This window comes from Pyrus communis, chromosome 15 (genome assembly GCF_041283825.1).
Source record: "Pyrus communis isolate YQ-2024b chromosome 15, ASM4128382v1, whole genome shotgun sequence".
NCBI classification, from domain to species: domain Eukaryota; kingdom Viridiplantae; phylum Streptophyta; class Magnoliopsida; order Rosales; family Rosaceae; genus Pyrus; species Pyrus communis.
The window spans coordinates 16,989,447-17,015,131 of NC_142579.1; the positions used below are offsets into that span (position 1 = coordinate 16,989,447).

At 35.2% G+C, this 25,685-nt stretch overlaps 2 protein-coding genes and 1 long non-coding RNA gene across 4 annotated transcripts; all 3 read left to right on the top strand.

Moving 5' to 3' along the window:
• The first annotated feature begins 438 nt into the window (after nt 1–438).
• LOC137716280 (uncharacterized) lies at nt 439–4,118 on the top strand. Of its 2 annotated transcripts, none has more exons than XM_068455712.2 (5): nt 439–1,715; nt 1,922–2,846; nt 2,960–3,013; nt 3,230–3,414; nt 3,797–4,118. In XM_068455712.2, the coding sequence occupies exons 2-5, from the start codon at nt 2,039–2,041 to the stop codon at nt 3,884–3,886; spliced, it is 1,137 nt and encodes a 378-aa protein (XP_068311813.2). In that variant the 5' UTR covers nt 439–1,715; nt 1,922–2,038; the 3' UTR covers nt 3,887–4,118. The 2 variants fall into 2 exon arrangements, with proteins under 2 accessions (XP_068311813.2, XP_088543034.1); XM_088686908.1 differs by having other exon boundaries at nt 1,465–1,715; nt 1,925–2,846.
• A 17,376-nt stretch (nt 4,119–21,494) lies between these two features.
• Nucleotides 21,495–24,179, top strand: LOC148690598 (uncharacterized). The gene is made up of 2 exons (XR_015956905.1): nt 21,495–21,941; nt 23,648–24,179. It is a non-coding gene; the product is annotated as an uncharacterized LOC148690598 (long non-coding RNA).
• Nucleotides 21,937–23,432, top strand: LOC137733387 (ethylene-responsive transcription factor ERF060). Its single transcript, XM_068472543.2, has one exon. The coding sequence runs from the start codon at nt 22,189–22,191 to the stop codon at nt 23,158–23,160; it is 972 nt and encodes a 323-aa protein (XP_068328644.2). The 5' UTR covers nt 21,937–22,188; the 3' UTR covers nt 23,161–23,432.
• Nucleotides 24,180–25,685: the final 1,506 nt, after the last annotated feature.

A 25,685-nucleotide genomic window follows, 5' to 3' on the forward strand; every position in this document is an offset into this window, starting at 1 on the left:
AATAACATGCAAGCTTTGAGTTCCATTGGCAAGGTTAAAACTTTTGAGAAAGGCTTCACAACCTTGAAAACAAAAACTCTTTCATTTTGCATATCCTTGCACATTTAATATTTTGTAATAGACTAGTAGTGTATGGATGTTTGTTTGTTAGACTCTTATTTTCAACTGTAGATGTAGTACTTAAACGACAAATATGTTTTAATGTTTTGAAGTAATATTTATGTGGCAATGTGTGATATGTGCAAATTTAAGAAAAAAAATACATTTTTCTTAATGGATCATAGCGGGTCATAACAGGTCGGGTCACTTTACCCGTTATGATAACAGATGTGACACGACACGATCCGTTAAGATAACAGATGTTACACGAACACGACAAACACGATTCGTTTGCCAGTCCTACTGATTTCCCTGGAATTGAACTACTGAACAATAGGTGGTATTCAGACTCCCTCAGAAAGCATCCATCCGGAATCAACTTTTTCTGCCCAATATACCCTTAACTCCTTCTTCTTTCAACCTCTGTCTCTGCTTTCTCTGTCAAAGGAAGATTTAGCAGGTTTCGTGGCCTGCGAGATTATGGTTTCATGACCAAAATCAGAAGGGAAGAAGATGCGGATTTTGGAATTTCAATTTTGATCATTCGTCGGCCGCAGAGGAGACTCGATTGTGACTGGAAAAGGGAGCGGCTGGTGGTGAGTGGAAAGGGGAGACGGCCACAGATGAAGAGATAGGGATGTGTAAGGGAGGGAGAGAGAGCAAGGGGAGGCGACTGGTGGTGACTGGAAAGGTACCTTTTCGCCGCCGCACCAGATCGTCGCGCCGCTGAGGAGACTCGACTGTGAAATTTGTTGGAAGGGACTGCTGCAAAACAAAGTGATGGAAGGAGACGGAGCGAGTTGTGAGACAAGCTGCGACCGAGTGGCTAGGTTTTTAAATCTATTTTTGTTTTAATTAATTGATTTTTCGGAGGTTTATTGAATTATCAATCCTATCCAAAAATATTGCTGCGTGTCTAACGCTGGTTGTTATTATTATTTTTGTTTTTTATTTTAAACTTTTAATTTTTGATTGTCGCTTTTTTTGGGTAATGGGGTAGGACAGAGGGTCTCAATAAAAAATGAAAAAAAGGATAAAAGTTTTACCGAAGAAAAAATATACTTTCTACTATAAAAAAAAATAAAAAAGTTTAACTAAAATAATTAGCATATAAATTAGATTAGTTACAATAGGGGCATTTTAGTAATCACGTTAATTTTTATTCTGATTCAAGTGAATTAGTAAACAGTTTATATAATTTGTTGTCATTTCTACTCCGATTTCAGACAATTTTAGTAAAAAACTCCAACAAAAATTTGATTTTGATTTCACCCCATTCTGATTCCTCCTCAACTCAATTCTCCTCAATTTGATTATGAATTAGTAAACGAGCCATATATATAATATCTATCGATTTTTTTTTTCAATTTTCAAAATTTAAAGGGGAGGAGAGAGAGATGCCCCATTTATCAGTGGCGTTGGGCGACACTTTGCTGAAGTTTTCAAACTTAGGAGGGCGGGTCGGGGTCAGGCTGAAGCGACTCCCGCCTCAACAAATTTTGAGTTTTAGTTTTACTCTTCTTTAATTTAAAAACCGGTCCACACTTGTCCATTTCCAGATCCTCACTCAGATTTCTTCCATCTCAATCACCAAACATTTCCCAGATTACAGAAAGGTCAGTAATTTGTTTAATTACGTTTTCTAATTTCAATTTTGTTCTAGTGTTTAATCTCCAGTTGGGATTTCCTAATTTTACACGAATATGCAGCTTTTTTTTTTTTTTTTCTTTCAAATTTATGGTGTTTCCGCTTTGTAATTGACTAATTTGCTTTTCGGATTTTCCTTTTTTTTTTCTTTTTTTTTTGTTAACCTTTGGATCAGAAGTTGGAGAATCCATTGTTTTTGGCGAGCCGCCGGAGAATTGGGGTTTTTAGGGTTTCAAGTAATTGGCTTGATTAGATTTCGATTTTGTTTATCCTTTTGCAATTGAATTGCACTATGAGTAGTGATAATTCAACCAATGGGTCTTGCAAATCCCGACGGGTTCTCGGTGATTTGACCAACCGGCCCATAAAAAGGGGGTTTTTGATGATTTCAGCTGGTTCGGGTGCTAAATCTCGAGATGAGTTCGGTAAAGATGTTGATTTGGAAAATAGGGGTTCGAAATTTGCAAAGCAATTGTCTTTAGGGGTTGAGGATTTAGTAGGAGAGAAATGCAAGACCAAAACTGGAGCAGATTGTAACCCTGAAGCTTTGTCTTCGCCAAAGGGCACACAGGAATCAGTGTTTTCGCCTACTTATAGTGACATTGATGATTCGTCGAATGACGACAGCGATTCTGTTACCTTGACTATGTCAAATGATATGGGGGAAAAGTCTAGTGACAGTGGAGCTAATGCGCGCAGTGCTCTAGAAGCCGGTGATGCATTGATGGATAATTGCTCGTCCATTGCTTCAATTTCAAAATGTTCAGGAATGTGTAAGAATGACTGTTGTGGTGATGGGGGGAAATGTCAATATGATAAACCCAGACACATTTCAGAAGTTAATCAAAGTGTTCCTCTATATGAAGGATTAGTCGCTGTTGTTTGCGGTAATCACGAAAAGGATCTTGGAGTTGGTAAAGTGGCAACAACCAAATATGGTTCTAATGAGTGGTCGAGGTTGCCTAGGTCGCAAAGTTGCTCGAAATCCCACGAATTAAAAAAGTTGGAAAGATGCACGACTCTTAAAGGTGGTGGCAGTGCTGATTTGAATGTAGGTGAATACTTGCTCAAAGATTGCTCTTGTTCGTTTTGCTTGAAAGGTTTGACAATTTACAACTCCTTTTTATGTTAGTTTTTGTACCTGCTTGCTTGTGAGGTGGAAGTTCAAATGTTGGCTGACATAAGTTTGGTTCTTTTGCAATCTGACAATCAGCTGCTCACATCTTGTCGGATCTCCAATACCAGGATATCAAGGGTCGAATTGCTGGTGAGTTTGTGCAGAATGTGTAGGAAATGTTGCTATGGTGAAACATCTTAACTTGTATTTTGACGTTGCTTTTTCTTTCCTTTCTGGAATACTTTTACTATTCATTAATTCGATTTTTGCCTTTCATTTGATGGTAAGTGTACGTAGAGTAGACATTGTTTTTTTAATTTACTTTGAAATAGTTTATTGTTCGTTAATTTTACATTTTATCTTTAGCATTGAAGAGGAGTAAAAAAGAAGCGAGCATATTGGTTGAGAAATGTGTCAGGGGAAAGGAGATTAATACTAAGGACCGACTACATCCAAACAAAGCGTCAAAAAGTGAATATGATCTCTCGAGTCAGTGGAGATCACTCTTTCTTAACATGGAGGATGTGCTTGTTCATGAAAGCAACCATCTTGTGAGTATAACGTTGTTTACTATGGCCTGGCTTGCACTTTCTTTGGGAAGAAACTTTCTTATCGTTTTTATTTTACCTATCTTGGAGAAATCTTTCGCATTTACCTCTTTTTCAGTTTTATGTTAATGATCCATAGCCTTTTGATCAATGAACCTTAATTAATGAAACTTTAGTCTGTAACATGAAGTCCCACATCCTATTGCTGGCCATAAGGCAGTGGAGGAAAACCTAGATTCAACTAATTAATTTGTGGTATAGCAGTGTTAGTAGTCAGACTAATTTTGTAAAATCTTTGCATTACAGATTAGATTTATTTTGTTAACTAGTGACTTTTCCTTTTGGGGGTCTTAATGTGATTTATTCTCTCGTTTCTGTTTGGCAGGAAGACAGTTATGTCACACTAAAAAATTTGAGGGACAACTGCAAGACGGAACTTGAAATTACCAGTGGAATGCCTTCCGAGAAACAATAGTCTGTTTCCACTTTCCGGTGCTCGTGTTATTGTAAGATTGTTTGTCACTTTAGTTTGTCTACTTGTGCATGTGTACCCATGTATTCATGTAATGTTGTTTGAAGACTGTTTTCTTCCCCAATTTCAAAACCTAGGGAGCCTGTTTTCTTCGTCTTACCATATTTCTTAATAAGCTCTAAACGTTCATCAAATTCATGTAATATTCATTTAGATTATTCCTTGCTTGGACAAACCTGTCTCGAAGCATTATCACTTTGCCATCTGTCTACACCCAACCTTATTTGGCACAGAATTTTTCATTTGAACAAGCCTTGGGGATGGATTGTAGGAATTTACGGGCGGTGAGTTTTCTTATTCGCTGGCTTTCATTTTTTGTTGATTGAAGTAACTCTTTCTTACTTGTGCTTATAAATGAGTCATTATTTTATTTATGTTAAAAACAAACCTGAAAGAATTCGAGCTATTCGAATATCTGTTACTGTTGACAACGTCAAATGGAATGGATGCTGCTATCGATTAGCAGCATTGCCTTGTCTGCTGCAATGAAATGAATGATGCTGCTAAGAAAAGCTGTGATAGTAGAAAGTTGTAGCCCTTCCAATGAAACTACGCCGATGCAGAATGCGGGTATAAAATCATAGAAACTCTTGTACCTCCTTCAAGTAAAGACGGAAACTACTGCAATGTCAGCACTATCAATCATGGAGAACAAGTAGAACATATCACTTGCCTAATTCCCTGATCAAAAAAATTCAACTTGCAATTGAAAAGAAAAGCAGCATTGAATCTTATAATATCGACGGCTAAAAATGATAAGAGGTTCTGGTTGAGGTTTGCTTGCTTGAATGTTATGATAATGTTGACATGCCTTTGACGCCGAAATGTGAGGTATGTTTAGAATTGCGTTGTCTGAGAGACTTTGGGTGAAGCTTCAACTCCTCTACAACTACAACCCTGGCCAATGAATTGATATTTGGGTTGGCCGATTCCAGCTCATTTTAATTCTTCTGTACTCCGATTTCAAGTATTTTTTATTTTTTTTATTTTGAGTACATCGATATATTTTACACTAATGACCTAATTTGGTATTGAATTCATTATTTATGAGTTTCGAACTTAAGATTTCTTATTTATAAATGAAGAAGAATATTATCAGACCGTTGTATTAAATAGTGATTTCAAGTATTTAAACATGCATATTTAAGATTTACATGTCCCACTTGAAAACGTGTTGGGTTCTATTTCATCAAAATTGGGTCCTCTTCTAGGTGTTGAGAAAAAAGCCACAGGATCAAGTGTTTAGGTTGTGATAAAGTAAAAGTTGACAATCGTAATGTCAACTATCGTATGGTTAACTGTATTTTCTTTTGTATTTGGTGGCCTAATAATAGAAATTGGTTGAGATGAATGTTATCTATCATGCAACATGGAGATTTAAGCGTCGGGTCTACGGCCAACTGGTAACCATGCCGATATGGTGTCAATTTAACACTTGCTAAAATTTAATCACATACTCAGTTTAGTAAGTGTTTTTATTATAATAGCCCTCAGTGTTATTAATAGGGAAGCCATTTTTTGAACATTTCAAGGAAAGACATTTTTAAAATGCGTGTAAGATGACATCATGTCCTGTTTTTCTATTAGAAATGGACTTATGTATTTGCCCTTCCTTTCTCTGTTAAACGTGATCGGCGGTGATTGACGGAATTTACTCTCTTCTATTTGAATCATTCAATTTTTATTTTGGTTTCTTTGCTATTTTTCTTTCTCTCTAAAGTTTTTCTGTTCTGATTTATCTCTCGTCATCTCCCTCAATTATCTCTCACCATAATTTATATTCGAATCATTCAAGTTTTCTTCGAAGGTAAGCATATCTCTGAATTTTATTTGTTCTGATTTAGTTTTTTTTGAAGTGTTGTGTTTTTGAATTTATTTTGGTTTAGATTTTGAAATAAGTTTTTGATTTTTGATTTTTTTATTGGTCGCATTGATTTTTATTTTATTTTATCGTTTTTTTTTTTTTGCAGGCTCATTTTTTTAGTTTTGAAGATTTTGATTCAATTTTTATTTGATATAGTGTTTGGCGAAGGTGAATTTTCGTTGTACTGCTTTTGTTTTCATTGAAGTTCCTTTTGTTTTTTGCAGTATAGTTATCATGTATATTTGTTAGAATTGGAATGTAGTATGAGTTAGTTTAGTATTTAGCGAAAGTTATTAATATTAATGTAGCATTAACTTATAGAATTGTGCAGAATCAGTTGTCATAAGTTTTTGGGGAGGGGAGATCCCCCCATAAACATTTAATATTTTTCAACGCAATATTTGTACAACATCAGCTCATAGAATCTTACAGAACTAGTTGGCATAAGTTTTTTGGGGGGGGGGGGGGGGTGGGGTTGGGGAGGGGGAACCCCCCTCATAAATATTTAATAATTTTCAACGTAATACTTGTGCAGCATCAATTTTATATAATCACAAAGAATCGCTTTATGTAGTAGTTGTGCCGCATCAGCTCATAGAATCTTGCATAACCAGTTGGCATAAGTTTTGGGGGTGGGGGGAAGGGGGAACCCTCCCATAAATATTTAATAATTTTCAATGTAATACTTGTGCAACATCAATTTTATATAATCACAAAGAATTGCTTGGCATTGGTTTATTGAAAGGACAATTGATTAGTAACCAATTAATGGATTATTTAATCATTTTTGGCATTTTGTGTAGCATGTGTTACAGATATTTTTTTGGCATTTTGTGTAGCATGTGTTACAGATATTTGTGCAGTAACAGTTTTTATACATTTTTTTATTGTCATTTGTGCATTATCAATTTTTGCAGAATATTCTAAGAGTTTCATCATTTTTGAAAGATTTTGTGCAGCATCAGTTTTTATTGATTATTATATTTATATTTTAAAATGCATATATATATATATATATCTAATTATTTCTGTGCAATATTAGTTTAACTTTATGTTTTTTTTTTTTTTTTTTGTGTGTAGATTATGTTCGTTGTTAAAGTGTTGAAGTGTGTATATGAAAATTATGTAGTAGTTGTGCTGCTTTATCTGCATACTAGTTATGAGGATTTCTATGAGCAATTAACTTTTAGGTTTCCAAGTTTGTCATCAGGAGGTTTTTTGTTGAAATACGCATTATACGGAGGTAAACCAAACTGTTTATTAGAGTGCAATGAAGATATTCAGACCCTTCTATTAGTGAATAAATTGATTTCAAATTTAGTTGTTGATGTTTATTGTTCATGCTAAGAAAGAGATGTCTATTATCTTTACTAGTAGTGTCTTCTTGTTGCCTAAGTGAATCTAATAGTATTGGAGATGAGAACTAATATTTGGTAAGTATGGCTCTTATGTACCTCACCATTATGCAACAAATGAGTGACATAATTATATTTCTTATGAGGGTCAAAGTTATAAAGATGGTGCAGTTGAGTTTCGTAAAAAAACTTACACAATACTCTATTGAGGTTGGTTTTGATTTCAAGATCATTAGAATGATTGGAAGCGTTTTACTGCTGTTTACTCAAAGAAACTGTCGGAGAGGTGTCAATGGTGTTCATGCTATTGTGTAAGAGCCTAGTGGTTGTTTTATCATTAAAAAATTAAATAATATTCATACTTGCAATGGACGTGTTCGTCAAAAGGAGAATAAAAGGTTTGGCCCTTTTGTTTTGTCCTCTTTGTTGGTTGCTAAGGTTCGTTCAAATCCATTTATTAAGGCAAATGATGTTATGAGAGAAATGAAGGTGAGTTATGATCTTGATGTTAAATACCATGCAGCTTGGTGTGACAAAGAGATTGCATATAATGAGGTTAATGGTGATGAGGCTCTATCTTTTTGATATGTGCGTGCCAATAATGAATTCTTTTGTGCACTAGAACTTGATAATGATAGTATTCGGTTTGAAAGGTTATTCATATCTTTTGGAGCTTGTGTTAAAAGATTCCGATGGTGTAGACCAATGTTGTTCATTGATAATACATTTTTGAAGGGAAGATATACCGGTACTCTTCTTGGTTGTTGTGCTAAAATTGCAAATAATAGTAAGTTTTTTTTTTTAATTGTTATAAATTACAGATTTGTGATATCATTTTGAATTTCAATATTTATATATTTTGGAGAATCATGATATTCTTTTTGTGTAGATTTATTTATTAAAGTGCAACATCTGTTTATTAATGTGGAATGGATTGGGAAGTAGTATATGTTTTATGAATCAAGTTATGGGTAAGGGTTGGCCCCCCTCCCACCAATATACATCTAAGAATTTGAACTTTTGATTAGCATCCGTGCAGCATTAGTTTTTACAAATTGATTAATGACTCAATTTATTCTTTCTATGCACCATTTGATATAATTGTTAATATTTTTTTTTCTATACAAAGATTTTTCTTGTGTATTATGGTATTATTGACATAGAAAATGAAGACAATTGGACATGTTTTGTTGAATATTTGGCTCGGATATTAAATTATCAAAGAAGGAAGATCATGTTCATTATTGACCAACATTATGGTCTTTTGAATGCTATTCGAAAGTACTTCTCTACTGCTTCTCATGGTTTCTGCATTATACATTTGAGGCAAAATTTAGAGAGGTGATGTGTTGATAATAAGTTTTTGAATGATAAGTTGTGTGAGTATTTCAAAAATTGTGCATTTGCATGTAGTGTTGAAGATTTTGATAGGAATATTGAGAAAATGAGAAGTGTTGGCGGAGACATTTTCAATTCATTTTTAGATGATCTTCCAAAAGAGCATTACATTTTCGGGGCAATCGATGGGGTGAAATGAGTAATGCAACTGTAGAATCATTTAACGCAATGATTTCTAAAGAGCGTCGCATGCCTATTCTTGATTTGATTGAATCGATTAGGGGGAGGCTGATGGTCATGATGTCCGACAGGAGGCGTGTTTCAGAAAAGTGGTTTTCTTTGTTATGTCCGAAAAAAGAAGACGATCTTAGAGGTTTTGTTTAAGAAGGTAGTCATTGGATTGTTAGTAGCTCATTTGATGATGTGTTTGAGGTTCGAGGGGGGGATAAGAACTTTTTTGTTGTTATGTTGATCAACACCAGTGTTCATGTGTTCAATGGAAGCATATAGGATTTCCTAGTGCTCATACTTTGCTAGTTATTCTGCATGATCATCGTGATATTGAGGATTTTGTGAATGATTACTGGAAAGTTTCTTCATATAAACCAAGCTATCAGTTTCCTATTATTTCAATTTTTGGCTTGAACAAGTCCACTTTTGATCTACTAAATGCTCTTGTTAAGCCCCCTACTACAAGAAGACAAGGTGATAGACCACGTATTTATCGTTACGAGTCTAAAAATGAGACAAGAGGTGTAAGATGTAGTCATTGTCATTAGACTTCTCACCACAACAAGCAGACATGTCAGCCTTTATTTTTATTTTTTGAGTTTTGGATTTTTTGTATTCGAGAGTTTGTTATCATATCAATTTTTTGTTATTTTTCGTGTAGAATAAGTTTTTGATTTTATGCAAAATCATGTTATACGTTTTGTATGCAGCATCAATTTTTGTATTTTGCAATTTTTGGTCCCCCAATTTATGAAGAATCAATTTTTAGCAATTGAGTTCATGCTTTTTTTTTTTTTTATAACTAACAAGGAGTTATTGGGATAAGTTTGCTATTCCCAATTTTGCAAATTTTCTATCATGGAGAAAATGAATAAACAGATTGAAAAAGCTATGAAACATTTGAAATGGATAGATTAAAAAAGAAATGTAACATTCGAAAAACATATGTAATTTTTTCTTTTGCAAAAGTGAGTTATAACAATACATTAAAGTTCATAACAATTAAAATGTTAGAAGACCAGTTATATATATATACACACACACATATATATATATATATATATATATTTTTTTTTTTTTTTTCAGTTCAAGATGATTTTTGTTTGTCATTTACTTCAGCTGCTTATTTTTGCTCCTCAAACTTCATGCTCTAGCTTAATCTATAATGTATTATTTGAGATGCAATATCACGGCGCAGACAGTTGACTTCCCGCTTGGTTAAGGATTTTTTCATTTTTTTGCCTTTTGCTATTATTCAGATGTAGTACAGTACAAAAACACCACAATCATCTCTGTAAAATAAGTTTGCATTACAAGAATTGATTCTTGGATTGAAGTACTTTGAGGCTCTTTTTGCACTGCCAGTTCTTGCACTATAGAGATTGATTTTTCAATTGATGTACTTGGAGCCTCTTTTTGTATTGCCTATTCTATATGGAAATTAATCACATTACTGATTACCCTATCAATTTCAGTCATGTCCATGTCTGTGATGTCTGCATTTCTTTCTTCATTTTCAACAGTTGGATAGGCAGTATCGTGTGCAACATTTTGATCATCTTAGGCTTGCTCATTTGGAATTTGGATGCCAAAGATACTCTGACTATCAACTAGTGTGTCAAAGGGATTTTCATTTTCATTTTGTTCTCCACCCTCTTCCTCCTAATAGTATTCAAATTCAAGAATTAGTATGAATTATTACTTATACAAAGATTTAGTATGCAGCATCAGTTATGGATTATAATGACAAAACTTCAGTTTTATAACAGAATAATTATGCAACATCAGTTATGGATTATAATCACAAAGCTTCAGTTTATAGCAGAATAATCATGCATCATCAATTATAAGAGAATTAAGAATATGAATCAAATTTTATTGTTCATTATTTTAGTTATAGAAGAATTAGTATGCAACATTGCTTTTATATTTTTTTAGTGTGCATCATTACTTGTATAAGTTTTTAGCATGCATTATTACTTATACAAGAATTAATATCCAGCATCAGTGATAAAAAATTAATATGCAACATCAGTTATACCATAATTAGTATGCAGCACCAGTTATACTAGAATTAGTATATATCACCGATTATACCATAATTAACATGTAGCATCAGTTATACCAGAATCATTCAGTTGATGGCGTTTTAATATTTTTTTTTATGGCAAACTCATGATTTTATATAAAATATAAACACAAAATTTAAGTAGAATTAGCTTGTTTTTTAATTAACCATTTTGTCTACTGGGTCATTGTCTTGATTTTTGAGCTTATCTTGGCTTTGTGTTTTTATCTTCCATTCAGCCAATGCTATTTGTATATCTTCATCATCTGTTTGATCATCGCCTTTGTACGGCACATCTGAAACTGTTTTTTCATCATCATCATTATGTTCTTACTGTTGAACGTCATCCATCTCATCATCAACATCACTTTTTGCCATTTTGCCTGATATTCTTCTTTCATCATTGTCGTCATCTTTTTTATTTTTCCAGCAACTTGATCATCTTGTGGAGGTTGTGCAGGATCATATTCAAGTACCAATTTTCCTCTTTTTTGATGCAGGTGGAGGATCGACAAAGTCGTCATCATCATCATCTTCTGATTGTTGTTCAACTAACTCCTCAATTGGCTTTGCACTGTCCATATGTGAAAGGGTTAAAAGTTATGTTTTTTGATACTTTGAAAACAACACACAACAAGCATATGCAGAATATTTTTTCACACAAAGTACATGTAGAATCATATTTTACATAAAAGTATATGCAATATCATCTTTACCTCTAAATTTTCGTTTGCTTCTTTATAGATTTTTTCATGCAAAACTTGCAATTCCCACTTTGCTACTGTTGGCAAGCGTTTCTCTTTTCCTTCTATTGGTTTGATGATTGGGGTGTGATCACAAATCCAATACTGTAGACAAAATAAAAGTTAAAGATTTTGTATATTTTTGTAAAATGACAAAAACTAATTTTTTTTTTTATTAGTTTTTGTTTGCTTACCAGTAAAAGCACAACATCGCCACTGACAGTTGGTTGTTTGTCTTTTTTCCTCTTCTGTGTTCTATCAATTGACTCCATTAAGTTTCTTGCTATTTCCTTGGCCCAGTTGTACTAATTTATGTTATTGATGGAGTTACAATTCTTGGCCAAACTCCAACGGAGTTTCTCTGTTGAGCTCCCAAGCAAATTTGTGTGAGCAAATATAGAATTATAAGGTAGGCTGCATCTTGATTCCTTTCTATTGTCCTAGTATCAAATGCAACTTGAATTACTTGTGCAATTTCTCTTCTACTGATTCTTGTCATTTCTAAGAAGTATTTATCAAATCTGTTTTCTTTTGGCTTTGGGATTCTTAAGTCTCTTGTTGGCTGAAGGGCTTCTCTGCCTCGGTTTGGTATCCCAAATATGTGTGTTGGACATCATCAACATTTACTTTGCAATATCCATTTTTGAATTTGAACATCCCTTTTTCAGTATCATACCAATTTGCTACATGTATGACATCTCAGTCTAATTTCTTCATTTGTAATTCACCTTTTACATAAGCTTTCATAAGTCTACTAAAAGGTGACTTATATATGAATGCCAAGACTTCTGGTTTTTCATCAAGTTTTGTCTTGAGCTTTTGTAATAGTTCTACAAAGGCCATGCGATTCAGTCTTATTTATCATCTGTCATCTGACGCTTTATGGCATGACGTTTTTGAGGTGATTTCTTTTTTGTTGCAAAATGTTTTACTTTTGGCAACATCTTCATAAAAAGCATGAAACGATAATGAGTATAATAAATAATTAAATAATATGAAGTCATATAAATGACAAACTAGATGCAAATGGCAGATGCTTAACATGCAAGCTAGATGCAGCATCATTTAGCGCACAAGCTACATGCAGCATCACTTAACGCACAAGTTATATGCAGCATCAATTAGTGAACAATGTAGATGCAAAATTGGTTGTTAACGCACAATGTAGATACATAATTGTTTTTAACACAAGCTTGATGTAGATTCCTTTATTCTTTTTCTACAACATATTTATGTGTAGAACCAATTTACAGTCAGAAAGTAGAACTAGAATTAATTTACAAAGTGCAGCGTCAATACAAAGTGCAGCATCAGTACAAAATACAACATCAACCTAGACGGTTAATGTTTTTACTCACAAAATTTAGAAGCATATTAATTAATTTTTTTCCAGATGTTGTTGAAGAATCAATATACATATAAACTGAAAAAGCGAAACTGAAATATCTAAAACATTGAAATACTAATTTTTTTGTAAAATCAAGTGTAAAAAACACTTAATAATGCATGCGATTTTGATAATTTTCTAAAAGTGTCTTTTGCAAAAACACTTGATAATGCATCCAAAACTTTGATAATGCATTCGTTTTTGACAGAGTTCGAAATATAATCATGCAAAAAGAATGATTTTGAGTGGTGGAAAAACCTTTCAAAGATTGATCTTCTGGAAATCTAGCTGAACGTGTGTATCACATACTGAAAATCCAGCTTAAAACAGTCAAAATCTATGGAGATTTTAGGTGGTTTTTTTTTTTTTTTCCCTACGAAAGATCTTTTTGCGTGATAGTGTTTGAAATGATAGGTATGGGGAAGATGAAACCCTCAGTTCGCAGTATTGAATAAGGAAACCGGTTCGTTTTTATGATTTTTTGTTGTGTAGAGGATAATGTGTCCGTTTATTAATGGTTATAGTCGAGGGGCATGGGCCTTAATTTAGTCGGTCCGTTTTGGGTTGGCCTTGGGTTTATGTTGTTGGGTTTTTTGTCCCTCCTTGAAATGTTTTAAATGTTGTGGAGTTGTGTGAAATATGATACGTATTTTTGTCTCTATAAGTAAGGCTCTCTTAATTTTTAGACGAGAAATCAGTTTTTGATCAAAGTGTCTTGACTGTTTTCACTTCATATTTTAATGATAAATATTTTACATGTCAACAATTTTTATTTGGAATTTAAAGATAGTATTTATTCATTCCCTATTTTATAGCCTTGGCTGTTGGAAAAATTGTTAATGGGAAGTTTTATTTATTATTTATTATATTATTTATTTTATTTTATTTTATTTTGAACGACTTATTCCTAGCCAATTAACAGGATTATCTCATTTCAATTTCTTTTACAAAAGATTATTCGTTCCCTATTTTATTGGTCATGGTACATAAATCGAGTTTGTAGCCATGAATTACCATCTCATGACTTATATACTCATATATATTACTAATGATAGTGGTACAGTATAGGATACCTATATCGAGTTTGTAGCCATGAATTACTATTTAAGAAATCATACTTTGTAGGGTACATTCTTTTTTTGTTTGAGTTGAGAATGTGTCCATGAAAGCTTATTTGAAGAAATTTATCATGTTTTAAGCATAATGTTTATTAATAATAATAATAATAATAATAATAATATTATTATTATTATTATTATTATTATTATTATTATTATTATTATTATGTGGCTTTAAAGAATGTAACCATGTACTAAAAGTTTTATGGTAGATTAATTTTTTTGTTGGTTTGACGAAAGTACATATGTGTTGAGTCCCAAAAATGTCACGTACAGACCTAACTAAATCTTAAGGCACAATTGTTATGCAAGCTTTCATTTAAGCCCAAACACATGCCGAGGTGCGGGATCGAGAAGGAAATATATTTACAAGCATGCCACGCCACAGTAAGTAAGTCGGATATTTCTACAAATCAATCCATGCTCATGTCAATTCATCATGCCAAGCTTCTTCATACTAGTCACTAGTCATGCCCAAGTCACATGCTTGGGGCTTGTCAAGTGAATTGTGGTGTGCATGGTTATGGAGGGTTGCTGGGCCTATGCAAAATTGGGGTTATTGAAGACTTTGGGCTGCTTGGGGGCCTAAGGATCCAAGCCCATACCCTTTGCATTTCACGTAGGCAAGCATTGAGAGAGAACTAACCTAGTTTGCCTCTTTCCCTAGCAAGCCAACTCTCTTAGTTAAGACTAAACTGGATTCCAGCATTAAATGCACTCTAAACCCAACAAGTCAGTCATTTAATGACGACTTTCCCTTCCTAGCTTGCACATATAACCAACACGTGAAAGCCACGAGGCACGTTACATGAAGTAGTGCCTGCGGAAGGCTGGCCTGGGAAAGTTACGCCTCGAGAAGAAGTAGAATATAGGTTTCTATAGTGCAACTACCTTACACCAAAAGAGAAATAGTAGGAGAGATAGGGAGAAAGGAAATAGAAGACTAAGCCACAAAAGGAGATCCCTTTGAAGCTTAAAGAAGAACCTTTCACTTACAAAAAAGGGAGATAAGCCATTAAGCAAAACAAACGAGGAATAGAGAGATAGAACCAAGAAGCACCACCTTGGAAATATATCCAGAAGACCCCGTTAGCCTAGAAACATCCCTCAAGAATCATCGTCCATGCAACCTTAGTATTACCCACAACCTTCCACTGAAAATCCTGGCCATTAAAAGCCTTGTGATTGCCCTTAGGGAAGCCCAAATCATCTAGCCAACAATGCCATGCAACCATGCAAACCCTTTCTCTATCATGTTAAACTAGTAATCTTCTAGCTTTCACACCTCGTTTCACTTGAGCGAGTCATTATCCTGATCAATCATGTTATCTTCGAGTCATTGATCTTACCAGGGGTATTTCCTAAGACAAGCTAACTCTTTTGAGATATTCCAGGACCTAGTACGAATCTGAACCAAGGGAGACGAGAGGACGTACTCAAAACCCAAGTTCACCTCGACCTAAAAGTCCCCAACAATATGATTATATATATATATATATATATGTATGTATGTATACAATATGTTTCTTATTTTTATATGTACATATTCTTGTTACGGCAAAACATGATTTTCTCTATTAATTTTGAATTTTTTATGTTTTAATATTTTCAAGCTCACAAATCATGTATTTTATTTAAAATAATATAAATATAGACAACTACAAAACCAATTTGAAGTTCAAAAAGAAAATAACTAATATCAAAATACATTAATATATTAATATGGGTAAATTAGGTCCTTAAATTATCACCTCAATTAAAATTAAGTCCCTAAACTATTTTTTTTCCAGAAAAATCAATCATTTTATTATAAAAATCTACCAATTACACCCCTAATATTATATTCGAAGTTACTATATTCAATTTTCCGTCAATTTAAGTCATGTTATTTGCATGTGATACATATTGGAGGGCAGATTGGTAGTTTTTCATAAAGAAAGAATGTATGGAGTTAACTTTGAAGGGTAAATTGGTAGTTTTTCATAAGAAATTGTGTAAGTTAACTTCGGAGGGTAAATTAGACGTTAGATTCGCAACCTATATGAAATGTGGGCTTATAGGTGAGAAAATAACGGTATTACATTCTTGACACACCCCGATCGAGATCAGGGCATGCTGGCCGTCACGTGGAAGTGACGTAACCATGTGCACAGAGCGGAAGCAAATAAAATAATAATAAAAGTAGTACGAATAAATAAAAAACCAGCTTTACACAAAGTAATAACATACATGTGCAAGTGTAAGTGTGAAAACAAGTTCAGAGCATGAAGATCTAATGCAGTCTGGAAGAAACAACACTACAAAAACACACCCAAAGGTGGTCCTACACCGGTAATAATCTGTCAGATGTGCTGGGGAAATCCTCTGGGAAGCCACCAAAAGTGCTAGCCAACTAGAACCTGGAGGGGCGCAAAACAAAAAGTGTGAGTGGGCAAAAACAAGCTTTTCGAAAACCATTTCATAAACAAAATTCTAACCCCTCGCCGTAAAACCTGTATACTTCCCAGAAAAATAGAATATACATATATATAAGTCATGCTCGGAAATATGCCATGCCAAATGCCTCGAATAAATGCAAGTGCTCAGGAAATGTCAAATCAATGCCATGAATCTGTCAGCCGGAGTCACCTAACGTGACCTGTACGGCTGAATCTAGAGCTCGAATCTCCATCTCACAAACTGTACTTGCACACAAGTCGGAACCACCTAAAGTGGTACGTACGACAGGACTGGGTGTAATATAAATACGCTCAAGTGCTACGATCACGTGAAGGCTGGGCGAATAATCGCGGGTCACCTACGAGTCGGAACCACCTAAAGTGGTCTATACGACAGGACTGTGCACTTAACTTGGATCCAAGATAAGCGTGTGGTGCGGGAGGTGAACATCACGTGAAGGACTGTGCCCAACTCTGGGCGGGAGCACTAATACCAGGGGTGCAGGTTATGAGCTCTCTATGCATCTCAAACCACTACTGAATATAAGCATAAACCATACTCACCTGGCACTTACCTGTGCGTCCACAGCACCAATACACACACACACACACATATATATATATATATATATATATATGCAACTAATAATGCGTAAATAAATGGCAAACAATAAGCATGGCATATAAACGAATAAACGTTTCATTTCACTTTCTGGGAAAAGTATAAGTATATAGGTATGTACGGAAAACCAAAAGCCCACTCACTGGTATGTAGAAGGGTTGTAACCCCCTTGCCTCGAGTGACCACGCTCGTCCTCGGGATAGGTCTCAACTATATGCGAAACAACTATAAAAACGTTAATTTAAAGCACATAACAAACCTTATGAAATAACTTCTCAAACAATGCTCAAATGGGGTGTATGCATACATCAACGTGATCTACTCAACCTCAGGAACATCCCCATATTTTTAGAAAAATTTTCCACCGTCGCATGCGCCCCCACGCGCCGGCCAAGGCATGACCACACGCGCCAGCCACGCGCAGGCACGTGCCTGGCACACTGATGACGTTAGTTAACGCCGTCAGGAATATTCCATTAACTTTAACGGATTTCGTTAACGCCGTTAGGAATATTCCGTCCAAACTGACGGAATATTCCGTTATCTTCTCCGGCGAGGCTCCGGCGCCGGAAAATCGTGAAAATTTCAAAACTTTGTAACTTCTTTGTTTTTCAACCAAATTTCACAAAATTGGTACCAAAATGAAGCTTACAACGAGAGGAACAAATCCATACCACTTTCAAGTGCTAAAACACACGGAATCTCGCCGGGAAAACACCACCAACTCCGGCCAACCTTGTAACTCACGATCCCGACGTCCAAAACCTTCGAACGAACCACCCCGAGCCTCCTAAGGACCTCACCAAGCTTCCTACAAGCTTGAAATTCCCAAAAACACAAGAATTAACGTGTGCATGAACAGTGACAAAATTGGGTAATCCCAAGTTCGACGTGAAAACAAAGGTATCCTTACCTGAAATGGGTATGGTTGAACTTCTACGGACCTCACGAGCAAGAATATATAATTTGTTTCCTCGATCTGTGAAGATTTGGAGGGTTTTGGGGTGTGTCCGTACAAATGGGGTAGGAAATGGGAGAGAGAAAAGCTCGGGACAGAGGGTGCAGGGCAGGGAAAGGTGAGGAAAATGTGGGAGAGTGTGTGTGTGGTCCACAACCAGCCAACAACAATCCAAAAACAACCACACAACGAAAAATCACACTAGGGGCAAAATCGTCATTTCACCCTTACGGTTTGAAAATTCCGGAACGGGCTGTCACAATTCTAAACTGTGTCCAGTGGCTTAAGTTGACGAAAAATTGGATAAAATGGTTTTGAATATAATGTAGGGATGAAATTAGCAATTTTTAATGAATTTAGGTCTTATTTTACAAAAAAAAAAAAAAATTCAGGTACCTAATTTTTACTGAGATGATAGTTCAGAGATTAAATCAGCACTCCACCCTATTAATATTGAAAGTCACAGACTTGAATAAAAAACTGAAAAGCTTCTTGTGGATCAATATCCCTATCCTTCTCTGCATCATTTACTAAAACCGTGATCTCACTAATGCCTATTCTAGTAAACCCACCAATTAAAGCCATTGTTAACCATTGATCATTAAAGCGTGTTCTAAAAAAACCGCGGTGGTTAAAAACCGCATCCAAAATCTCATTTTCAATAAAATTGCCTCATAAAATTTTCAAGCACCGTCTCCCTGCCATGCACCGACCCCATCCCCTATACCAAACAAACATCTTACAGACACTAGTCCATCGAGAAAGACGAATGATGTATGCTAAGACACGACCAAATTAAGGGAAAACACATCACCCCCGAAGTCCAAGACACACATGAGACGTGATCGCTGCCAAACTCTGAACCCCTACTCAACAGCTTTGATAGAAATTAAAAAAATGGTACGATTGTCTAAAAACGTTGGCATACATACAAACAATAAAAAAGTAAACAAAGTTGGATTTGTATACAAATATGAGTGTACAGATTAATACACCTGGTACTACTACATTGTACATGGCTCATGCACCCTTCATTTCATACTTTAATGCGTGAACCTAGGAAAATCACAGTTTGATACTTCACATTGTACCAAATTCGGGTATTTTGACGTACTAATACAAGTGGGTCACATCTTTATTTCAAAAGTGCTATAATGTGGTCTTTCAAATATCGTTTCACCTCCATTTGAACTTGAAACTTCTTACTTACAAGAAAATACAAAGAATAATGTTATACTTATCACTTAGTTGTACCATCTCTCTAATAGAGATACGATATGCCAGTGTCTGTTGGTCCCATCTCTATTAAAGAGATGGTAAAAATAAGTAGTAAATATAGCATTTTTGAAAAATGAATATCACTAAATAGTAATATTAACTCGAAAAATAAGATTCTATATTTCTTATATGGAGAGTTGCGATTATGGTGTTTTTTTATTTTTATTTTTTATTTTTTTATTTGAACGTTGTTGTTAAGCTTTGGTTGTTTGGGGATGAAAGCAAATGTTGGAGGACTTCCAAATTCCAATACAAACTAGAAGTGAATTTGTGCCGTGTAGTTCCAAAGTGAAGTCCACGTAGGAAACGATGTGTGACCGCGTCAAAGTGAAGTTCATCACTTATACAAGTAATTTATCCTTTTTTTTCTTTTTTTTTCCCCTTTCTTTTTTTGAAAAAGAAAGATTACGTGTTATAGAAGCGATGGACTTCACTTTGACGCGGTCACAGTATACATACAAAAATGATATACTCAGCTCTTATTTCTTACTAGAATCTCGCACAGCATTTTAACTCTTAATACAACTTTGTTTAATTATGTCTATCGTTTATATTACACAATTATCCTAAATAATGCAGTCAAATTTTGCTCGGCTGTCAACAAAGACTTATCTCTACCCGATTGTAATATCATTTCTTTTCATCCTCTCATAAGTCTCATGTGACAATGTGATTAGTACTTATTATGAGAGCCAAGATTATGTATACACTAGCTAGATGTAGGGTTATTTTCTACCAATAAATGCATTGAGCTACAAACGTCTGAAACTTTCAACTTGGGTTCGAACTCTTCCTAATGTATATTTTAAAGTCACTAATTTCTGATTTGGCGTACCGTTTTGATTAAGGGCTGGTTTAGCATTGCTGAAATTATTTTAAAAGTAGTTTTTAAAAAAAGTTAGGGCTAAAATTGTGTTTGGTAAATGAAAAAAGAAGAAGTGATTTTTGTCAAAATCATGGGTAAAAAATAACAGAAAGTAGAAGCAGTTCTACCCCTGTTTCTAAAAATAGCAGTTTTTTTTTTCACAGCACAACAACCTCAAGCTACCCCTAAATTGTGTTTGGTAAATAGCAGAAAGCGGCCAAAAACACGTTGCCTCATGTAGTATTAGGACTGTAAAAAAAAAAAAGATTAATTAATTTATCATCAATGGAAGGTGAAATGCCCCTACATTTGCATGGTGAATGGTGAATTGAAGTAGAGCGGCAGGTTGGAAATTCCAACTTGGAATGGCTCATTGCTTTGCGTGATGAAGCCAAATTGGCCTTTGGGCAACTCCAAGAATCCAAATTCCACTCCACTCGCCTATCCATCTCTCTCTTGCTTTCCTTGTAATATATCATCATATGCATGAACCCTGCGCCGCAATTGGTGATATGTTGTCCCTCTCGAACTGTCGTCACTCCTTACATAATTATTGATTGCGCCCTCCAACCAATCCAATTCGATATGGTCCAATCTAGTCCATTCTAATCCAAACCCAATCAACCATAAAGCCAAATACAAACAACTCAGCTATATCACTAATCTCATTTCTCCGCACCAACTTAAAAGCTTATCCACATGTTATTAATTATGAATAATCCTAATTAAAATATACATACATACATACATACATACATACATATATATATATATATATATATATATATATATATATATGGGGTATATAAACCCTAAGGTGGGGCTGATGGGAACATGTCATCACCTTGAATATATCATGTTGGAAATTATTTGAATGAAAAAAAATTCTAAAGTTTAAAAGAGAAATCTCTCAGAGCGCTAGTAAAGTTTGGTTGATAAGACGGTATAATAAATTGTACACCAAACAATCAATTGATTTTCTGAAGGTTTTGCGAGTTTGGGTTAATCGTCTTATGTGTAATGGACCTAAAATTAATATGCGAAATGGAGTAAGGATATCAAGAATTGGACTTTGCTACTGCAAATTCAGCAGCAGCTGCTATTTACACCCAATCCTGGCTGAACACGTGTTCAAGTTTTGATTTTTTAATCAAAACTCAGACACGTATTCAATTGAAATTAGATGTAAGCAGCAGGTTGCTGCGAAGTTAAATCCGGATATCAAAATCCTTGATATAGATGTCTAGCAATCGTTCGTTCTAATGGTGTAGAGCACCAGATGTTTAAGTAGCCCAGCACCAACACTGCTCAATCCCATGGAGGTGGCAGTGAAACGGCAAGTCGTACAGATTCAATAACAAAGCGCAGTAAAATCCAAATATTGCCTGATGGAAGTTTACATAACAGTCAACTTAATGTAACAAATACGAAGCAAACACGTGTAGATCCATTAAACACAACGGATGTAAACGTGTTATGATATGATTGGACCCTCATGTCGAACAAAGGCATCTTTGAAGTTGACGAGGCAGAAATGATTAATTAAGGAAGAAAAATGTGCTTAGAGAGAGAAAACCAGAGGCTTTAGAGAGAGAAACTCGTTGGCTTTGAGGCTTATATAAGACACAGAGCAGCTCGCCAACGAAATACAAGAGAGCCAAACACCAGAGAGAGAGAGAGAGAGAGAGAGAGAGAGAGAGAGAGCAAACCCAGAAGGGTATTTCTGAAAGCAGGTAATTCAGATTAGAGATCCAGGATTTTCTCGTTGTTTTTAGCTTATAAAGTTCTAAGCTTTTTTTCTTCCTTTTTTTTGGTCCTCGCTGTTTATTTAAGCCTTTATTTCTTTAAACAACCTTGTATATTTTTTCTGGTTTTTTTTTTTCCCTTGTTGATTTGTAGAATTAATCTGCCTGTTCTGTGATTTTGGTAAGAAATAGGTTGGGTTTTTCAGAAATATTTTTCTTTTGTGACTAAATCTAAATGGCAACATCCATAGATCTTTACAGCAGCAGCACAATGAGATCAAATTTATCAGATCCCTTGAGGGAAGATCAGCTCATGAAAGCACTTATGCCTTTTATGAAAAGTGCTTCTTCAACATCTCCTTCCACTTCTTACACTTACCCTCCTCAGAACAACCAAAACTTCAACTTGTACCCTGACTTCTTCTCAGCGCCTATGATTTCACAAGCAGGTGCTATAGGGCTTAACCAACTTACCCCATCTCAAATTCTTCAAATCCAATCCCAAATGATCCTCCAACAACACCAGCAAAAACAACAGATTTCTGCTTTTGCTTCCTCACCTGCTCACACCCTTAAGCTGCTTCATCCAAAAGCAGTTCCAATGAAGCAAGCTGGCACTCCCTCCAAACCCACAAAGCTGTACAGAGGAGTGAGGCAGAGGCATTGGGGCAAATGGGTTGCTGAGATTAGACTTCCCAGGAACCGAACCCGGCTTTGGCTTGGTACATTCGACACCGCTGAAGAAGCTGCTTTGGCTTATGATAAAGCTGCTTTTAAGCTTAGGGGAGACTTTGCTCGCCTCAATTTCCCCCATCTCAGGCACCAGGGAGCCCTTGTCTGCGGCGACTTTGGCCACTACAAGCCCCTGCATTCCTCTGTCGATGCGAAGCTCCAGGCAATATGCCAGGGCTTGGCTGCTAATTCGACGAAACAGGGGAATACAGGGGAGCCCTGTCCTGTGGCAGAGAGAAAGCCAGTGGTATCAGCTCCTTTAGAGGCTAAGATGGATGATTCAGTCAAAAGTGAATTGAAAAGCGAATGGGAGGCCTTTCCTTCGTCGTCATATTCGCCTTCTCCGTCTGATGAGTCATCTTCACCGGAATCCGACATTACCTTCTTAGATTTCTCGGATTCTCAGTGGGACGAGGCTGAGAATTTTGGATTGGAGAAGTACCCTTCAGTGGAGATTGATTGGTCTGCTATCTAAAGGCGTGGTGATGCTGTAATATTTGTGTTTAGTTTGAGTTTTAGCGTTATAGGTCAAGTTGGGTGCGCAGCTTCTGCAATGAATTTTTGATATTGGCAGAGGATTTGCTCACTCATAGTAATTAGTCCTTAGGATTATGAGTCTGTAGTCTGTGATGATTTCTCTATTTCGGTCTGCTGGTAATATTTTTTCCTTGCACGACCCAGGAGATTTCTTGTCATGTGTGTAATTAATCAGTTTCTTGGAAGCTACATTTAGTTGTACTTTTTCTATGTTGTGTGTATGTAACATGGTGATCATGTGGAAGTATTTTCAAAATAACTAGAAGTACTTTCAAAATAAGTTTTGGAAGCACTTACTGTTTTTTGTTAATATTTTGAATCTATTTCTAATAGAAGCCCTTCTATTGAAAATATTTTTAAGCAAAAGTGCAATTATAAGAAGCGGTTCTAAATAAGTACTGAAATGCTCTTTATCTGAAACGTAGGTTTTCATTCTCTTGTTAACGGGTGCAGCCTCAATACTCGAAAGGATATGTTTCTTCAAATCTCACCTATTTATTTCACGTTGGTGTTGTACTTTTTTCGCTTTTTAACAAGACAATCCTGTATACAATATTTGTTTTTAAAATGGAATAGTGATTGAGGAGAAGAGAGAAAAAATTACGGATGATGCTGAGCAAAAATTATGGAACTATAAGAGTGCAACGAGGAGAAAAGACCAAGGAACTCATTTTTCCGTATACAAATTTCCATTGTTAGATGTCACTCCGTTGGGCACATTGACACCGCAAACGATAGCCGCCCAAAAAAGCGTTGAAAACTTCATGGTGATCATGCTAGAGAGAATTTTTAGTGTATTCAGTTGGGCATCGTTTCCCGTTCGTATAAAAAAGGTTTTAGGGTGTTTTGTGAGATCTCGATTGTTATAAACCACTATTTTAAAGATATGTTGAAGAAAGAATTGCCAACTTAGAAGTAAGGGATGAATTTTTCGAGAAGAAAACTTATTCATTCCAATTCTCCACGAAATGGTTTGAAGGGAGAAGTTTTTTCATGTCTAATCCTCTTCTAATCCTCTCATAGTAAAAAATTATTCTCCTGTACGTTCAATCTTTTATACCAAATAAGACCTAATTGTAGCCACTTAACTTATACTTTTGTAACTCAAAATATTTGTCAAGCTTATTTTCGTAAAGCGATGCCCTACGAAATCAAACTAAACTAGAAATTATAAAGATGAATTTGTATGATAATTCAATTCAGGTTTCTATGAAGATGGCTGTGGCAGCTTCAGCAAATTTAGAACACAAAAGGAGGAGGGTATAAAGGGAGCATCTTGGATCACCCCTCCACTTTAGGGGAATCTTATAATCTTCTTATTTGCATTAGCCTTGAATGAGATCGACAAGTGGGAATGGCCATACCATGGCTTGCTGCTGCTACTGCTCAGCCCACTTTACTGCCTTGTACATTATCTTCTTATCGTTTCATGCCTCGGATAAGATTTGAGGCCACCATATCCCAAGGATTAAAGATTAAAAAGAAGAGGGTGAGAAATGTGTACACATTAGCTTAATATTCTCTTCTCTCTCTCAGTATGCAAATGCAAAGTTCACACAGCCAAACGTATGGATAAGGAAAGAGACTTCTTAAAAGCCTTGAGAGAGTAATTTACATAACGCGAATATACAATTATTAAGAAGTTCCGTGACAGTGATACAAAGTTTTAAATTTTTTATACATGTCCTTGAATAATTGACATAAAGAGACACTGAGATAAATAAATCTATGTCATTTATCTCCGTCTCCCTTCTCGAGCCATGAAAATCCTTCCTTTCTTCAAATATTGACCTTAAATTTTGTCCAAAGCATCCAAAACTAAGCTAAAAAGATGTGTGAATGGGAATGAAACTTGCATGTTAAAGCAATAGAAGATATTAAAGGGATTCATTCGAGGGTGGAAAAAGGTGATGGCTCACGTTGGTTATTCCACTTTACAGGTTCTAATGATGTGGCATTTTTGAGGTTCCTTCAGCTGTAACGTAAGCTATGATTCTAATTGTCCTTAATCTAGAATATGTAGAGATACCTTTTGAAGTTTCTAAGGTCTATGTTTAGAGAGAGAGACTTTTAACATTCATGCCAATTGCCAAATGGAAGGCCATCGTTTTCAATTGCGCAAACAAGAAGGAAGCTAATCATATATCTGTCCAAAAGTAAAATAATAGAGTGGTCGCAAAAGAAAGGTGACCGAAAAAAGATAAAAGGGTTATGCGATCATAGGTTTTTCCTTTAAAGATTATTACTCTTACTGTGAATTTATTTGATGGCTTAGAAACGTCTTTGATGCATGCTTGAAATTTATATAATGAATATCGTTTCTTATAAATATGTATAACATCTTTTTCTACCATCTCTCTACTTCTTTTAGATACAAGAACCAACTACCCTAATCCACACTGTGATGACTTACAATGGAGGTTGGATGGATAATACGACAACTCCGTCTAGTTTTATTTTATT

What these genes read in the sequence shown, in the direction of transcription:
- LOC137716280 (XM_068455712.2), top strand. Translation starts at nt 2,039, where the DNA reads ATGAGTAGTGATAATTCAACCAATGGGTCTTGCAAATCCCGACGGGTT. An exon ending in TTGTTCGTTTTGCTTGAAAG is followed by an intron (nt 2,847 to 2,959) that starts GTTTGACAATTT and finishes TCTGACAATCAG; the next exon opens with CTGCTCACATCTTGTCGGAT. An exon ending in TTCATGAAAGCAACCATCTT is followed by an intron (nt 3,415 to 3,796) that starts GTGAGTATAACG and finishes TCTGTTTGGCAG; the next exon opens with GAAGACAGTTATGTCACACT.
- LOC137733387 (XM_068472543.2), top strand. Translation starts at nt 22,189, where the DNA reads ATGGCAACATCCATAGATCTTTACAGCAGCAGCACAATGAGATCAAAT.